This window comes from Citrus sinensis, chromosome 2 (assembly GCF_022201045.2).
Source record: "Citrus sinensis cultivar Valencia sweet orange chromosome 2, DVS_A1.0, whole genome shotgun sequence".
Taxonomy (NCBI): Eukaryota; Viridiplantae; Streptophyta; class Magnoliopsida; order Sapindales; family Rutaceae; genus Citrus; species Citrus sinensis.
Window position 1 is genome coordinate 3,226,409 of NC_068557.1, and position 15,043 is coordinate 3,241,451.

Below are 15,043 nucleotides of genomic sequence, written 5' to 3' on the forward strand. Positions count from 1 at the left end.
TATAATGAAATAATATTTTAAAATTAATATATTTTTAATGATTATTAGGATGGAGATAAGGACATTATAGTTCATCTTAGATCTAAGTAGGGTAACATGTGGCAATATATGGTGCATTAAATCTTTCAGGATGTATTTGACATGCTGTATTATATGTTGTATTACATTATCTTATATTAAGTTGTACTATGATATTATGTTTGGTGTATTATAAATTGTATTATATAAAATATTAATATTATTTTATTTACGTTAAATGGATAATTTAAAATTTTGTAATTAAATAAATAATTTTCGTGACCTAGTCCACAAGCTACCGCCGGCCACCTTACTTTAATGTCATTTGAACTATGTTTTGGTACCATTAGAATCCTTATTATCGAGGCTATGCAATGGTGCAACTATAATCAGCAAAGGAATTTTCATTTGTTGTCAATCTACATTCAAAGTTTCAGTTTTCAAATTTTTTACTGTAAATTTATGCAAATAGAAGCTTTTTTACTAGTAACTATTATACCGTTATGAAGCCAAGACAATAAGAATTCTAATGGTGGCCATATTTTAGTGCAAAACAAGATTTTATACAATGGCCACCGACAGTTGGCAGCTATCAAACTGTCACAGATGGCATCATATTTGAGTTTTAATTTTATTTAATATTATATATTTTTATTTAGTTTTATTATTTTAATTAAAGAAATTAAAAAGATACTAATGTGAACAATGTCATATTACACAGACTCCACTCCCCTTGAGTTTGTTTAATGCAGCATTGTTCACATTATGGTGTATTGTACTACACCATAATGTGAAGAGGAATATTTACCAAGCATGGGATTGCATTGCATCAATTAATACAATCCTATGTAATGTGGTGTGCCAAACACATCCTAAATTTTAATGAACTAAAATAAACATGTACTTTTTAGAAGAGTTTATAGCATTGTAAAATGATAAATCCCCTTCAAATGAGAGATCTTTTGTTTTGATATGGTAGAACTAAGTTAAAAAAAAAGTTACAAGTTTCAATACACCAAATGACAAAACACATTGTATTGAAGTGTGTATCTTCTTTGTCTTTTAGTTTGGCCTTATTGTAAAATTACTCAATAATAATGGGGTTAAAGTTAGGATAACTCATTAACGATAGTCTAAAAAATTAAATTTTATTTAACATATGACAATCATTGATTGGTGACATTATTTTGTAGCCCTTTTGTGAAATCCATCACCTAAAATTTCAGGAATATTCATATTGTATCACTAAAAAGAAATAATTAAATATGCAGAAACATACTTAAAATCTATAATGACGAATTACTCTATAGAGCAGTACGGTTTGTCTTCCAGATCAACACATTTTCTTAAAGAATTCTTTAACTTAATTTATCTATGTATCTCTCTGATTATGAGATGTCAAAAAAAGAATAAATTGTTATATGTAATCAGGTGATTATAACCACTTATATATATATATATATATATATATATATATATATATATATATATAACTTTTTTATTATCTTTTGGTATTTCTATTTTAGCCCACTATAAAAATATAAATTACTCTTAAATCTCTACATATTAAAGGCAGACCCTATCAAATACATTAAAGCCAGGCCCTATCAAATACATTAAAGCCTAAATTACCGAAAATATTAATAGATCACTTTTAATTAAGCTTAACTTTACATGACAGTTCCCAACAAATAATTATATAAGCCCAACCTTGGATGAAAGATCTAATATATTTACCATAAAAATTTATTTATCCGAACTTTGTAAGTATTCAAGAGTAGAGTTGGCAAAATTTGACACGATCCGATTACTCTACACGAACACGACACGAATAAATGGGTATGAGTCGTCAAATTTGATACGATTATTAAATAGGTTGGGTATGAGCTGACATGATTTTTTTCCGTATCGGGTTATGGTTATAAGTTCTTGACCTATTTATATCACAATGACACTGTTATATTTTTTAAAATTAATTTCTAGGTTCTTGTTATTAAAACTCAAATATTGATCATGATTTTGCTTTTTATTTTTTTAGGAAGGATAGACATATACATGGTGTTTTATTTGTGAAATTTTGTATAGATTTAGAACTTTAATAGTGTAAGTACGTAAAATATCAGTACACACATATATTTTATGATATTGATATGTACTGTTATTTACATATATATATATATATATATATATATATATATATATATATATATATATATATATATATATATATATATATATATAATTAAAACTTTAGTAGTGTAAATGTGTAATATTTTGGTGGGTGGGTGTGTGTGTAAAAATATATAATATTTGTTAAACATATAGATATTAAACAAGTTATTGGATAACTCGTTTATTTTATGTATCGGGTTTGAGTCTCAATATTTTGACATGGTTATTAAATGCGTCGTGTTTGGGTCGACTTAAATTTGACACAACACGATAAGAACACGGCGACCCGTTTTGGTAGCTCTATTCAAGAGTGATTGACAGGGTAGCAGATGCATGCATAAACATAGTCTAATCTACATTTTCTGAATCTTTGCACTGGAGAATTAAAATCAACGTGTCGAGAACAAAATGCTTTCAAGCATCCACCAACCGACTACTGGGACTTAAAAATGTAGGGAAAAGAGCACGAGGATTTTTTTAAAAATAATTATATATTACAATTTTTCTTTGAATTGTGCACATGATTATTAAATAGAAAAGAATAAAGGATAGCCAGCCAACGACGAAAGCGAAAGTTGCCTAGGTTTAGTCAGAGAATTCGATCTCAACGAACTATATATATAGGAGCAATGGACCAAGCTTATGCTCGTCTCAACATTTAAGCCAAGCAGAGAAAAAGCTATCTTGGCAAATCCTCAATCGGATCCGTCAATCCTCAAGCATTCGCTAAATTTCTGTTATCCCAATTTCTTTCAATCTTCAGAAAATAAGATAAAAATCTTGATCTGCTCCAAGCTATCATTTTCTTTCAATTCAGTTTTATTCCTAGTCTAAATGGGGAGCCTCACATCCGATCTGGAACTCGAATACAACTCAAATTCAAGTATTAACCTTCTGGACTCAGAGGAATTCAGGAGGCAAGGCCACATGTTCGTGGACTTCATGGCCGAATACTACAAAAATATAGACAAATATCCGGTTCGAAGCCAAGTTGAACCTGGTTATCTCAAAAAACGCTTACCAGAATCCGCGCCGTACAGTCCCGAATCCGTGGAAACAATCCTGCAAGATGTACAAGAACATATTGTGCCTGGCATAACGCACTGGCAAAGTCCAAATTACTTCGCTTACTTTCCTGCAACTAGTAGCGTTGCCGGAATTGTCGGGGAAATGCTGAGCTCTGGCTTTAATGTTGTGGGATTGGATTGGATCTCATCACCGGCTGCTGTTGAGCTCGAGAACATAGTTATGGATTGGCTTGGTCAAATGCTGGATCTTCCCAAGTCTTTCCTTTTCTCTGGCAACGGCGGAGGAGTTATACAAGGAACTACATGTGAGGCCCTTTTGTGCACACTTACTGCTGCAAGAGATCGAGTTTTGAAGAAGATTGGAAGAGAAAACATTTCCAAGCTTGTTGTGTATAGTTCTGATCAAACTCACTGTGCATTCCAGAAAGCTGCTCAGATTGTTGGAATCGATCGCAAGAATATCCGAGCTATTAAGACAACAAAATCGTCATCCTATGGGCTGTCAGCAGAATCAGTGCTGTCACAAATCAACTTGGATGTAGAAGCCGAACTGATCCCATTATTTCTATGCGCCACGGTTGGGACGACAGCAATTACAGCTGTTGATCCATTAAAGCCGCTTTGCGACGTAGCAAAACAATTTGGCATATGGGTCCATGTCGATGCTGCATATGCTGGAAGTGCCTGCATTTGCCCAGAGTTTCGACATTTTATCGATGGAGTTGAATGTGTGGACTCGTTTAGTTTCAATCCACATAAATGGTTGTTTACAACTTTAGATTGTTGTTGCCTCTGGGTGAAGGATCCAAGTTGTCTTCTAAGCACTCTCTCAACAAATCCTCAGTACTTGAAGAACGAGGCCACTGATCAGGAGCCGAAGGAGCAAGAGGTTGGGTATAAAGATTGGCAAATAACTCTCTGTCGAAGATTTCGTTCCTTGAAATTATGGGTTGTGATCAGAAACTTTGGCGTGGCAAATCTAAGGAACTTCATTCGGAGTCATGTGGGCATGGCTAAACTTTTTGAAAGGCTTGTAACCAGTGATAAGAGGTTTGAAGTTGCGTTTCCCAGAAACTTTTCCCTGGTCTGTTTTAGGGTTACTCCATCAGCAGTCATGGATAAACTTAGAACCAAATACAAAAATGGTACTTATGATCAATATCGACAGTTCTCAGAGGAGGAGCGAACAAATGAATTCAATCGAGAATTATTGGAGTCGATTAATGTATCTGGAAAAGTGTTCATGACTCATGCTATTGTTGGAGGAATATACGTCTTACGATTTGCCGCGGGAAATTCGATGACAATGGAATCACACGTCAGGGCGGCTTGGACGGTGGTGCAAGAGCACTTGGAAGCATTCTGAGCACAAGCAAACCCTAAAGCACTTGGAAGCATGTAATAATTTATGACGTCCTTTTTGGCTTTCATAATTATTGTTTTCCTAATTACATCATAAAAATAGCATCACAACTTTTGTGTTAACGGAGCAGATGAATGTGTGATCATCTTTCCGTCCAGTCGAGATATTGCCTTATTTGAATAAAGATGTTTACGGTATCCCTAGCTTTAGGATTTACAAGTAATTTTTGTAATTGTATTCGTGTTAGACGCTATGTAGTTACAGTTTTTTATTTAAGTTGTTATTTACTGAATTAAAAAAAAAAAAGTTATTTACTTCTGAATTAAAAAAAATTGTTAGCAAAAATAAGTGAGATAATTACCATCATGATGGATGTGGGTTCAAAGAAATGTCATTTGAAAGTTTATAGAGCAGCAATTAACCCATAAATTACTATCAATCCATGATAATTTGAAAATAGAATTTTTAAGACAATAAGGGCCTGTATCAGATTGCTCTCCGGAGCTTCACAGTGATTTTGATTAGCAAAAAATTAATTTTAATACTGGTAATTTGTTTTAAGTCACTTTTGCCAAATCAGCCTATCATACCGTAAATCTTTTTAAAATCTGATATTCAGATGGGTGGAGCTATTTTAACTCATTAATTTCCTCTCTAAAACATCTATTTAATTAAGTTTTTATTATTAAAATAATTTTCGACAAAATTAATTTCTTAAACCTTTTTCTCTTTCTCCCAGTTGCTCAATGTTTTGTTATTTTTCCTTAATTTGTAAATAAACATTGGTGCTTCGTTCCTAACTTCTCAAAATTGATTTTCCAATTCAAAAATAAATATCAATCAATTTTTACCAACCATGAAAACTATAAAAGTTTAAGTAAAATTAGATTCTTTTTAAGCAAGTTAAATATAAAAGTGATATGTAGCTTTTTTTAAAAAAATAATAAAATAAAAATTGATTGATTGGATTGGTATTATATTAGATTTCAACATATAGGTCCATAAACCAATCCAATAATGTTGGATTTTTTTTAAAAAAATCTAATACAATGCAATCCAATCAAAAAATCAAACCGGCAAAAAATAGATTAATTTGGATTGGATCGGATCTTGAACTTTCCTATTTGGTACTTTTAAGTAACTTTACTCTTTTCATACATTGTTTTATCCTTAATATGATTCCAAGTATATCCTTATATGTATATGTTAAATAAAACCAAAATTATCCTTATTCATTAGGAAATAAAATCACTAAATTATACACATCATTATTAATATGATTTTTCTTCATGTGCGCTTCTTTTTCCATAATTGTTATTATCAATTAGATTGAGATAAAATATAAAGTGTAACTATTTTTTCTTGTTACAAATTATTATATTTAAACAATAAAATTAATTTTATATACATGTTTATACATGCACAAATAAATTTTATTCAAAATGATGTCTATTTTAGTCATTTATATTTTTCCACTAATTTAACAGTAAGATTTACTAAAAACATACAAATAATTTTCCAACTCACAACCCTTTATAAAAAAAATAATTAACTAATTCTTTTCAAGTATGATTAATTCTATAACACCATTAATAAGAATCACAATAATATTATGCTTATTTAATTAGTTGGGATACTTAATTTATATCTCAATTGACGTGGCAAATGGTGTGTCATTATTTCATTTGCTCAAGTGATAATTAATTATTTAGCCTTATTATTTCTAATTCAAATGGTGAAATTCTAGTAGTGATACATCACTTAAAATACAAACTAAGTTAGCATAGCATCGCTTAAAAAACTATTTTAAGAATTATAGCATTACCAAATCGTTCTAAAGTCCCCACAATCGAGTCACTTTCTAACCAAATGTTTAAATGCCAACACATAAAATGATCTTGTCATTAGCATGATTTTGATTTTGGTAGTAGGTCCAGAAATTTGAGATTTATTATTTAGGAATTTGAAATTTTGATTTGGGCATAAATTTTGAATTTTTTTTTATTAATTGTTCATTTGTTGTTGGCATTTGGTGCTTCTGTTTCGACCTGAACCTGATTTTTCGTTTATGAAAGGGTATTGTGGTACATTAGTAGTCAACTCGTGGTCAAGTCAAAATTTAACAAACGGGCGAGGAAGGTCATTGTTATAAAATGCATCTTTTTACCACAAAAATGTCGCAGCCCAATACTTGAGGGAAGGAAAAAGAAAATTACCATTGGGGCCATGAACATAAACGTAACCAGAAATAGTTTTTGAGCCGGGATGGAATTTTCAACTCAGTAACGCTTATTGTACTGATAGGGTTAATAATTTATTTCATTTTCAAGTTCCATCTCGCAAGAAATTAGGATCAGCCTCATGAATTTTACCATGTATCTCAATGTAATTAGAGATGGCCAATGGGCTGGGCGGCACCAAAGCAAGGCCTATGCGTGCTCGTGCCATGCCTAATTTTTTTTCTTAGGTCTGGCTCGGCACATGTGCCGTGTCCATTCGTGCTGTGCCTACACGTGTCGTGCTATGCTTAAGAAAAAAAGCCTATTAAGCTTTTTTTAAAAAAAATTTTTAAGAGCGTATACTAAACTGTTGATGGACTTTTTTCAACTCTATGTATTTCTTTAAGATTTATGCCTTTATTCAAATTTAATAGAATCAAAAATTCAAAACTCAAGTCCACATTCAATAATAATAAATTAATAATAGTAAGAAAATATAATATTAATTATTAAGTTTGACCTCATAGTATTAGAATTTTTTTAATACTTAACAACAACAACAACAACAATAATAATAATAATAATAATTTTCTTAAGGGTTAACTTAATTGTTAACTTGAAGTTACATAAAGTCATAGATAGGGATGGCAAATATCCAGTTGGATATAGATATTGTCCACCCATGTATAAATCCATAATTATCCATAATGGATTTGTCTATATCCATATCTAATATCTAAAACTGGATATGGATATGGATTTTATCCACAAAAATATGGATATCGATGTAAATTTGTATTTCTAAATTTTAAAAAATAATATGACATAATAATAAAGTAAAAGTTAATTAATCATCTATTATATTAAAAAATTCTTTTTCTATTTTCTATTTCCTGAAATCATTAATTTTAAAAGCTAATTATAATTATTTTAGAAAATTTGAAAAAAAGTTACAGCACAATCCGTCGCTGACGCCGCCGCCATAAAATCACTCGTAGTCAACACATCCTATACCAACAGATCGGAAATTCAAAGATCTATCTAAAGGTAGTGTTCGATTTAGAAAATAACAAATGATGGAGGCGCACGCGCATCACAAAGAGCCGCGGCCACCACATGGCCGTCGCACGTTTGCGAGAAACAAACAAACAACTGACAATAATGGAGTCGATGCCTGTGAACTGGGAAGCTCTGGACGCACTCATCCTTGAGTTCGCAAAATCTGAGAACTTAATCAAAGACTCAACTGTATCATCTCCACCATCTTCTCTGTCTTCTTCTTCCACGTCTTCGGTCTCTCTCTCCTCTTTGTCTTATCACTCGAGATTGATCATTCGACAGATCAGACGGTCGTTAGAATATGGTGACATTGACGCTGCGATTGATCTCCTCCGCGCTCACGCGCCTTTCATTCTCGATGATCACAGGCTTCTTTTCCGGTTACAGAAACAGGTAAGAGATAAAAATTATGAATGCAATTTAATGTAATCAATTGAGAAATAAGGATTTAGGATTTAGTAGTTAGTTTTACTATTTTTACAATTGTTTGTTTATTACAATTTTCATTTTTAATTTTATAAAATTAAAACTTTTTAAACTTGTGTTGGGTTAAATAGATATCGATTGGGCAAAAATAATTATTTATATCCATTCATATCCATCTAGATATAATTTTAAAATATCCGTTTCAAGTTCCAATATCCGATTCAATTGGATGGATATTATGGATATCCATTATGGAGCGATCCAGTTGTCATCCCTAGTCATAGATCATAGTTCACAATAATATTAATGCATATTTATAAAATTATGATATTTATAATTTTATTCATTAAAATCATGATATCAATTATTTATTTAATAAATTATAAATATAAATCAATTATAGTATTTTTAAAATAAGAATTAAATGAATTTAAAAAATTCAACTTCAAGTTATTTTGTAAAATCATAAAGTTTTAAGTTTACTTTCATTAAAAAATAAAACGTGCTTATTGTGGGTTTTTTCATCGTGCCATGCTTAGTTCATCTTTAATCGTGTCATGCTTTTAAGGCATGCTTGCCTAAAATTCTAAGCTGGTCCGGCTCACGTGCGTGTCGTGTCGTGCCGTGTGCCCTACCGAAATATGCTTGTGTCGTGCCGTGCTGTTAGACACGTGATGTACCACGTGTCGTCCGACCCATTGGCCATCTCTAAATATCTATATGTCTTTATATCGTGCGTAATTTAGCAGCATAAAATTTAAAGATAGATGACAAATGCACGTTACAAGCTGCACCATCTTTGTATTATATATAATATACGGCGTAGAAAACCGAGAAAAAAAAATTAACATAACGCTATGGTCATGGGACAAGTAGTATCATGTTTACACAGTAGTGCGGATAAAAAAAAAGTTTACATAGTAGTGATTCTATCTGCAGTGATGGAGTGGACTAGCCATGCATTGTTGAAAATTTGTCGTCTAATGCTGATTGAATAAGAATTTCCTTGTCTTGTTCAGATCTGATGCCTTTCAAACGTTGTACATGTGACCATTTTCCGTATTTTTTAATTTTTTTAATTAACCATCTATTATAATATATTGACTGGTTTCAACTTGCATGTCGGTGGGCTTCTTTAATTTCTTTATACATTGCAGAATTGCTTAAATACATAATGACACATTGCACCCTAAATAATGATTTAAATATAATTAGAAAACTATGAACTAAGAAGTAAAATTTTAGTATGAGTTAATAGCCGTGAAATCCCTTGGATTTTATCTCTTTTGGTCAATGGGTAAATAATTCATTTACTTGGCTGCACGTATATATTGTGGCAGAGTAAGGACACCGACATTCTCATTAGTTGGCAAAATCATTATGAAGATTCCATTATTTTAGAAATGACATACAGATTAAATTTATCAAGTAATAGTCACACAAATCTCAAGGCTTGTCTAAACGCGAATTCTATCTCCAAAAAAGCAACTGTACAATCATTTCTGAAAACAAAGGGTGCACCAAACTATTCACAAAGGAAGTATCATTGACCTACAACGCATGCAACAGTCTTATTTGATGTGCTTGCTTTTAATATTTTTGCAATCATGTTGCGTATTGTGAAAATAGTAAATTATATATTTACAAAGTTAGAATATAAAATTTTTATCTCATATATTGATATTATACAATTAACTCACTGATGGCAGTCATTGATCAATAACATGTTAATTATATAAACTTTTTGTCCCAGCTTTATAAGAGTATCTCCAAAAGAATTTTTAAATAAAATTCTACTTCTTATTTGAAGAGCCATATCAATATTAAACACTCCAAAAGACACATTAATTTAGATTCTTCAAATAAAATTTGTTTCTCACTCTTCAATATTACCGAGTGAGTTTCTCCTTCTTCTATTAATATTTTATTATTCTTATTGGAAAGATACAACTGCCATAATTATTATTTAACAACAATTGAACGGCTTTTTTTTTCAGCCTATTAAATATTATTGAACTCATACCATTATTCAGTTTTTCACTTGACTTCATCAAAATGGATCAATTTGATCATCCATCATTTTCTACACAAATACCTAATTCATCTCAATTCATTGAATCATCTCTATCAGCAACTCTTCTCGACTCCATTTCACAAAAGAAATGCGGTGAGCCTTTTTCAGTGGATGAGGATATGCATCTTGTTTCATCATGGTTGAATATTAGTTTGGATGCTGTCCAAGGAACTGATCAAACACAGCAAAGCTTTTGGGCTCGAGTGGGGGGTTATTTTCACAAATACAAGAATTTTGAATCGGAACGGGATGAAAAATCATTGATGCAGCATTGGTCAAAGATACAGCAAGCCACCAACAAATTTCACGACTGTTTTTCCCAAATTGAAAATAGACAACAAAGTGGCGTGAATGAACAAGACAAGGTATGTATTTTAATTAATTAAACAAATCAATTAGTTTTGTCATTTTATTTGTTTATAAGTTAAAATGAATTATTTCATATTATGAATGCAAAGGCTCTGTACAAGGAAATGTTCAAAACAAAATTTACTTTTGAACATTGTTGGAATATATTGAGGCATCATCCAAAATGGTTGATTGATAACCAAGCAAAAAGAGAGAAGAAAAAGGGTTTAATTTCAGCTTCATCGCCTGGTATATCCTCATCATCAACTGCAAAGACTCCTATCAAAAAGAGAGAAGAAACAATTAAATTATATATTTAATTTATTAAGTTTTTGTAGAGCCATGTTTTAAGCATAGCTACTGCATGATCTGGAAGTGCTCTTTGCGACCGCCAATGAGGAGGCTAAAGAAATCCTAATTTTTGCACTGGCTTTTGGCTACTGCAACCTTGTTCCATGGTGTCATAGTTAGCATTGTTATCACTAACAGTCTTGCCTAAGACATGAATTTGGTCCAATATGACATTCTTCAAGCAACAAAAGTGTTTAGATATGGCATTGAATGCAAAATATATGTAAGGGGCAGTGTGTCCAAGGTCGGCAACATTTTCAAATGATGCAACTACTGATTGCATTTGTTGGCAATATAGTTTGTATTCATATCAGGAAAAACAGAGCACATGAATAGAATTATGAAAAGCCAAAATATATTTAAGACATAATAATAATAATGTCATTTAAAATCATCACAAATTACTTAGAGATAAAGACAAATATGATAATAATGCAACATGTTATCAAATTACATGGCCTTACGAGATCCTTGATGTTTCCACAAATGTTCAATGAGGTCTTTTTGAAGTTGAGAGTGATTTTCTCTGTTTTTAATTCAATGATGATTTTGAATAAATTTCATAATTCCTATTGTTCGTTCAAATGATGGTTTAACATAATCTTCATTACTTACATCATCATTTAAGTCCTTTATATCTTTAGTAATATGTTCATCTTCTACAATCATATTGTGCATTATAACACACGCCTTCATGATATCGTCAAGTGTATCACAGTCCCAAAAGCGAGCAGTCCATGCACAATCGCAAAACGAGCTTGGAGCACTCTAAATGCTCTCTCAACATCCTTTCTGGCTGATTCTTGAGCTTTAGCAAAATTCTTATGCTTATTTTCTTATGGATATGGTATTGTTTTCACTAGAGTTGACCATGGTGGATATATACCATCTGCAAGATAATACCCCATTGTATAATTATGACCATTGATTGAGTAATTTACTGATGGAGCACGTCCTTCAGCTAAGTCTTTGAATAATGGAGATCGATCAAGCACGTTGATGTCATTGTGGGATCCTGGTAACCCAAAAAACATATGCCATATCCAGAGATCATATGAGGCCATTGCTTCTAAGATTATTGTTGGTTCTTGGGCATGACCAACATACATCCCTTTCCATGCCACTGGACAATTTTTCCACTTCCAGTGCATACAATCAAGACTTCCCAACATTCTTGGAAACCTACGTTGTTTACCTTCTGCTAAAATTCTAGCAATGTCATTTGTGTTAGGAGATCGTAAATATTCATTGCTAAAAATTTCAATCACTGCAAAACAAACTTTTTCAAACTTTCGATTGCAATGCTTTCGCCAATTCTCACATACTCATCAATAGAACTACCAGATACTCTATAAGCTAGCATTCGCATTGCTGCACTGATCTTTTGTAGTGATGACAAGCCGAGGACTCCAGCACAATTTCTTTTCTGGACAAAATAGAAATGTCCTTACTTGAACGCAACCAAGAGCTGCTTTCATTTGCTACTCTCAATCCACATGTCCAAGTGAATAAAAAGGAAAAAATGTCCTTTGATTTGAAGTGTTCGCTTTGATCTGCATATTTTATATTATTGTAGTTGCCCTTTGAGTGTAGCTCAACTAGCTGTTAATGCAATTTGCATTTATGGTTATTTGATTTCAAATAATAATAAAAGACAATGATTGATGTTTATGTTGGAGTATTTGAATGATCAAACACTCAAAACACTCTTATTTTCTTATTAACTTAACAACTCCTCAAATACAACTCTTTTAGAACTAAGAAGCTTTACTACTTATTGTTGCTTAAACCAACTAAGAGATGAGCTATATATACTTGTTATAACTTAATTATAGTCATACATTAACTTAAATAAACTATACATTAACCTAACAACCACAAAAACCATAACCACACATCGAACCTAACAACCATACTTGATAACTCTATGAAATGAGAGTTATCATGACATTTTTAGACTTAAATCAATAATACTTAGAGAGTAAATGATGTGTTTTCATTACATTTTTGTTATATTTTGCATAATCATTCATCTTATTCTATTCTTAATAAATTTTGTTTGATTTAGAATAATTTGCATGCTTAAATCATATGCATAATTGTAGGTGTCCGAAAGCTTAAATTTCAAGGAAGGAATATTGATGCAATAGGCTTGCAAAAGATGGAAAAGAACAAGATAATAGAAAAATGAAATCAAGTCTGGAACAATACAGTTACTGTAGTTGTTGCTGTAGCAACCATTGCCATTGCTGTAGCAATCCTGGAAAAACGACAGAGAAAATTTTACAAAATATTACGATATGCAGTTTCTTAATCTGGAAGACACGCGACTTAGGCTTCTGTTTACCCTAATTTTCAACTATAAAATGAGCACACATCATAAGGAAAAGAGAGATTCGTCACCCAAGGAGAAAAACCACAAAGAAACAAAAGAAAAACATAATTTAAGAGAGAGATTAAGGGCTGCACAAGAGGGGAATTTGCATAAATCAATTGGGAGCTCAGCCCTTCTTATTCTTCTCTTGTTTTCTTGTTTTCTATTTATTCATGGGGATGTGTTTGATTGCTAAAACTATGTTCTTTATTTTTCTTTTGCAAATCATGAACTAAATTTATTTGTTGTTGAGTGATAAACAATCTTGACGGTTTATTAACTAAAAATATGAGTTACTGCATATTTGCTGTAGCATTTTATTTTGATAGTATTTATTTTTATTCATTATTTCGGCTGATCACCCATTTAATGATACTAGCTAAGAAAAAGCCACAAAAGAACATATCTTAGTGGAACATATCAGAGCAATACTTAGTCTTAGATTGGGTTTCCTGGATTGAGTTTTACTTGAGTCTAAAAGGGTCATGCTTGATCTAAGATTAGTGATGAACTAGATATATGGATTCATCTTGTAGGGTAATTAGAACCTAAGCGTGTAATGCTATATCTAATGTTAGCATAACAACTGATCATTGTTAGGTTGCATATAGATATAAGATATCCAATATGCGACAGTTGAGGATACATAAAGATTCTACCCAGTGTTGTAGCAGATGTTGTAGCAACTAAGCCAAACATTAAAAAAATAGTCAAAACCATGAAGAGAGTTTATTCACTCAACTACCTTATATTCTCATTGGTTTTATCCTTGAGTTTGACGTGATAATGTACTTTGTTACATTTTATTTATTGTGTTTTTATTTTAATTAGTATATTAGTTTCATTAATTGTTTTATTTTAATTTAGAAAAAAAATCTGCACTGTTAAGATTGATGTAGCAAGTCTGATAACATCAATCCCTGTGGAGACAATCTTGAATACTCATCATTATATTACTTGTTATGTACACTTGCACATTGACACCAATAGCATTTGAATTCATACCAACAATACTCAACACCACAAATTCTGCTTACTATATTACTACATTTAACACCACAAATCTTAACTACCTAACGAAGCTTCCATGGGATAGATCAAAGATCATTTGGGCTTCAAAGTTGTATAGATCAAGTTTATGATCCAACACCTCCTTAAACTTGATCATATGACACCAAGCTAATTTCTTAATCTGATAAAATCTTTTTATTTCAATAGCTTAATAAAGATGTTAGCTGCTTGATCTTGTGATTTGACATACTTTGCTTGTACATTCTTTCTCTCAATGCACTCTCATATCAAATGATAGCAAATGTCAATATGCTTATTTCGATCATGGAAGACAAGATTCTTAGCTAAGGCAATTGCTGACTTGTTGTCAATGAAAATCTCTGTAGGTTCTTCTTATGACAAACATAAGTCCTTCAATAAATTCCTTAACCAGAATGCATGACAAATACTTGCTGTAGCAGCAATGTATTCAGTTTCACAGGTAGAAAGTATAATAACCAGTTGCTTCTTCGACATTTATGAGAAAGCAATATCTCCTATGAAGAACACAAAACTAATAATACTTTTTCAATCATTTGTATCTCCACTCCTGTCGCTTTC

At 31.6% G+C, this 15,043-nt stretch overlaps 2 protein-coding genes across 2 annotated transcripts; both read left to right on the forward strand.

Annotated features, from left to right (window-relative positions):
- The first annotated feature begins 2,848 nt into the window (after window positions 1–2,848).
- On the forward strand, window positions 2,849–4,743 carry LOC102612126 (tyrosine decarboxylase-like). The gene has a single exon (XM_006470583.3). It carries the CDS (start codon window positions 3,025–3,027, stop codon window positions 4,582–4,584), a length of 1,560 nt encoding a protein of 519 aa, XP_006470646.1. The 5' UTR covers window positions 2,849–3,024; the 3' UTR covers window positions 4,585–4,743.
- Window positions 4,744–10,319: 5,576 nt separating this feature from the next.
- Window positions 10,320–11,402, forward strand: LOC127900398 (glutathione S-transferase T3-like). Its single transcript, XM_052435360.1, has 2 exons — window positions 10,320–10,724; window positions 10,818–11,402. The coding sequence occupies exons 1-2, from the start codon at window positions 10,341–10,343 to the stop codon at window positions 11,025–11,027; spliced, it is 594 nt and encodes a 197-aa protein (XP_052291320.1). The 5' UTR covers window positions 10,320–10,340; the 3' UTR covers window positions 11,028–11,402.
- Window positions 11,403–15,043: the final 3,641 nt, after the last annotated feature.

Bases quoted from the DNA above. Each gene is read 5' to 3' on its own strand.
- LOC102612126 (XM_006470583.3), top strand. From the start codon at position 3,025: ATGGGGAGCCTCACATCCGATCTGGAACTCGAATACAACTCAAATTCA.
- LOC127900398 (XM_052435360.1), top strand. From the start codon at position 10,341: ATGGATCAATTTGATCATCCATCATTTTCTACACAAATACCTAATTCA. The intron at 10,725-10,817 runs GTATGTATTTTA...ATGAATGCAAAG, and splicing joins GCGTGAATGAACAAGACAAG to GCTCTGTACAAGGAAATGTT.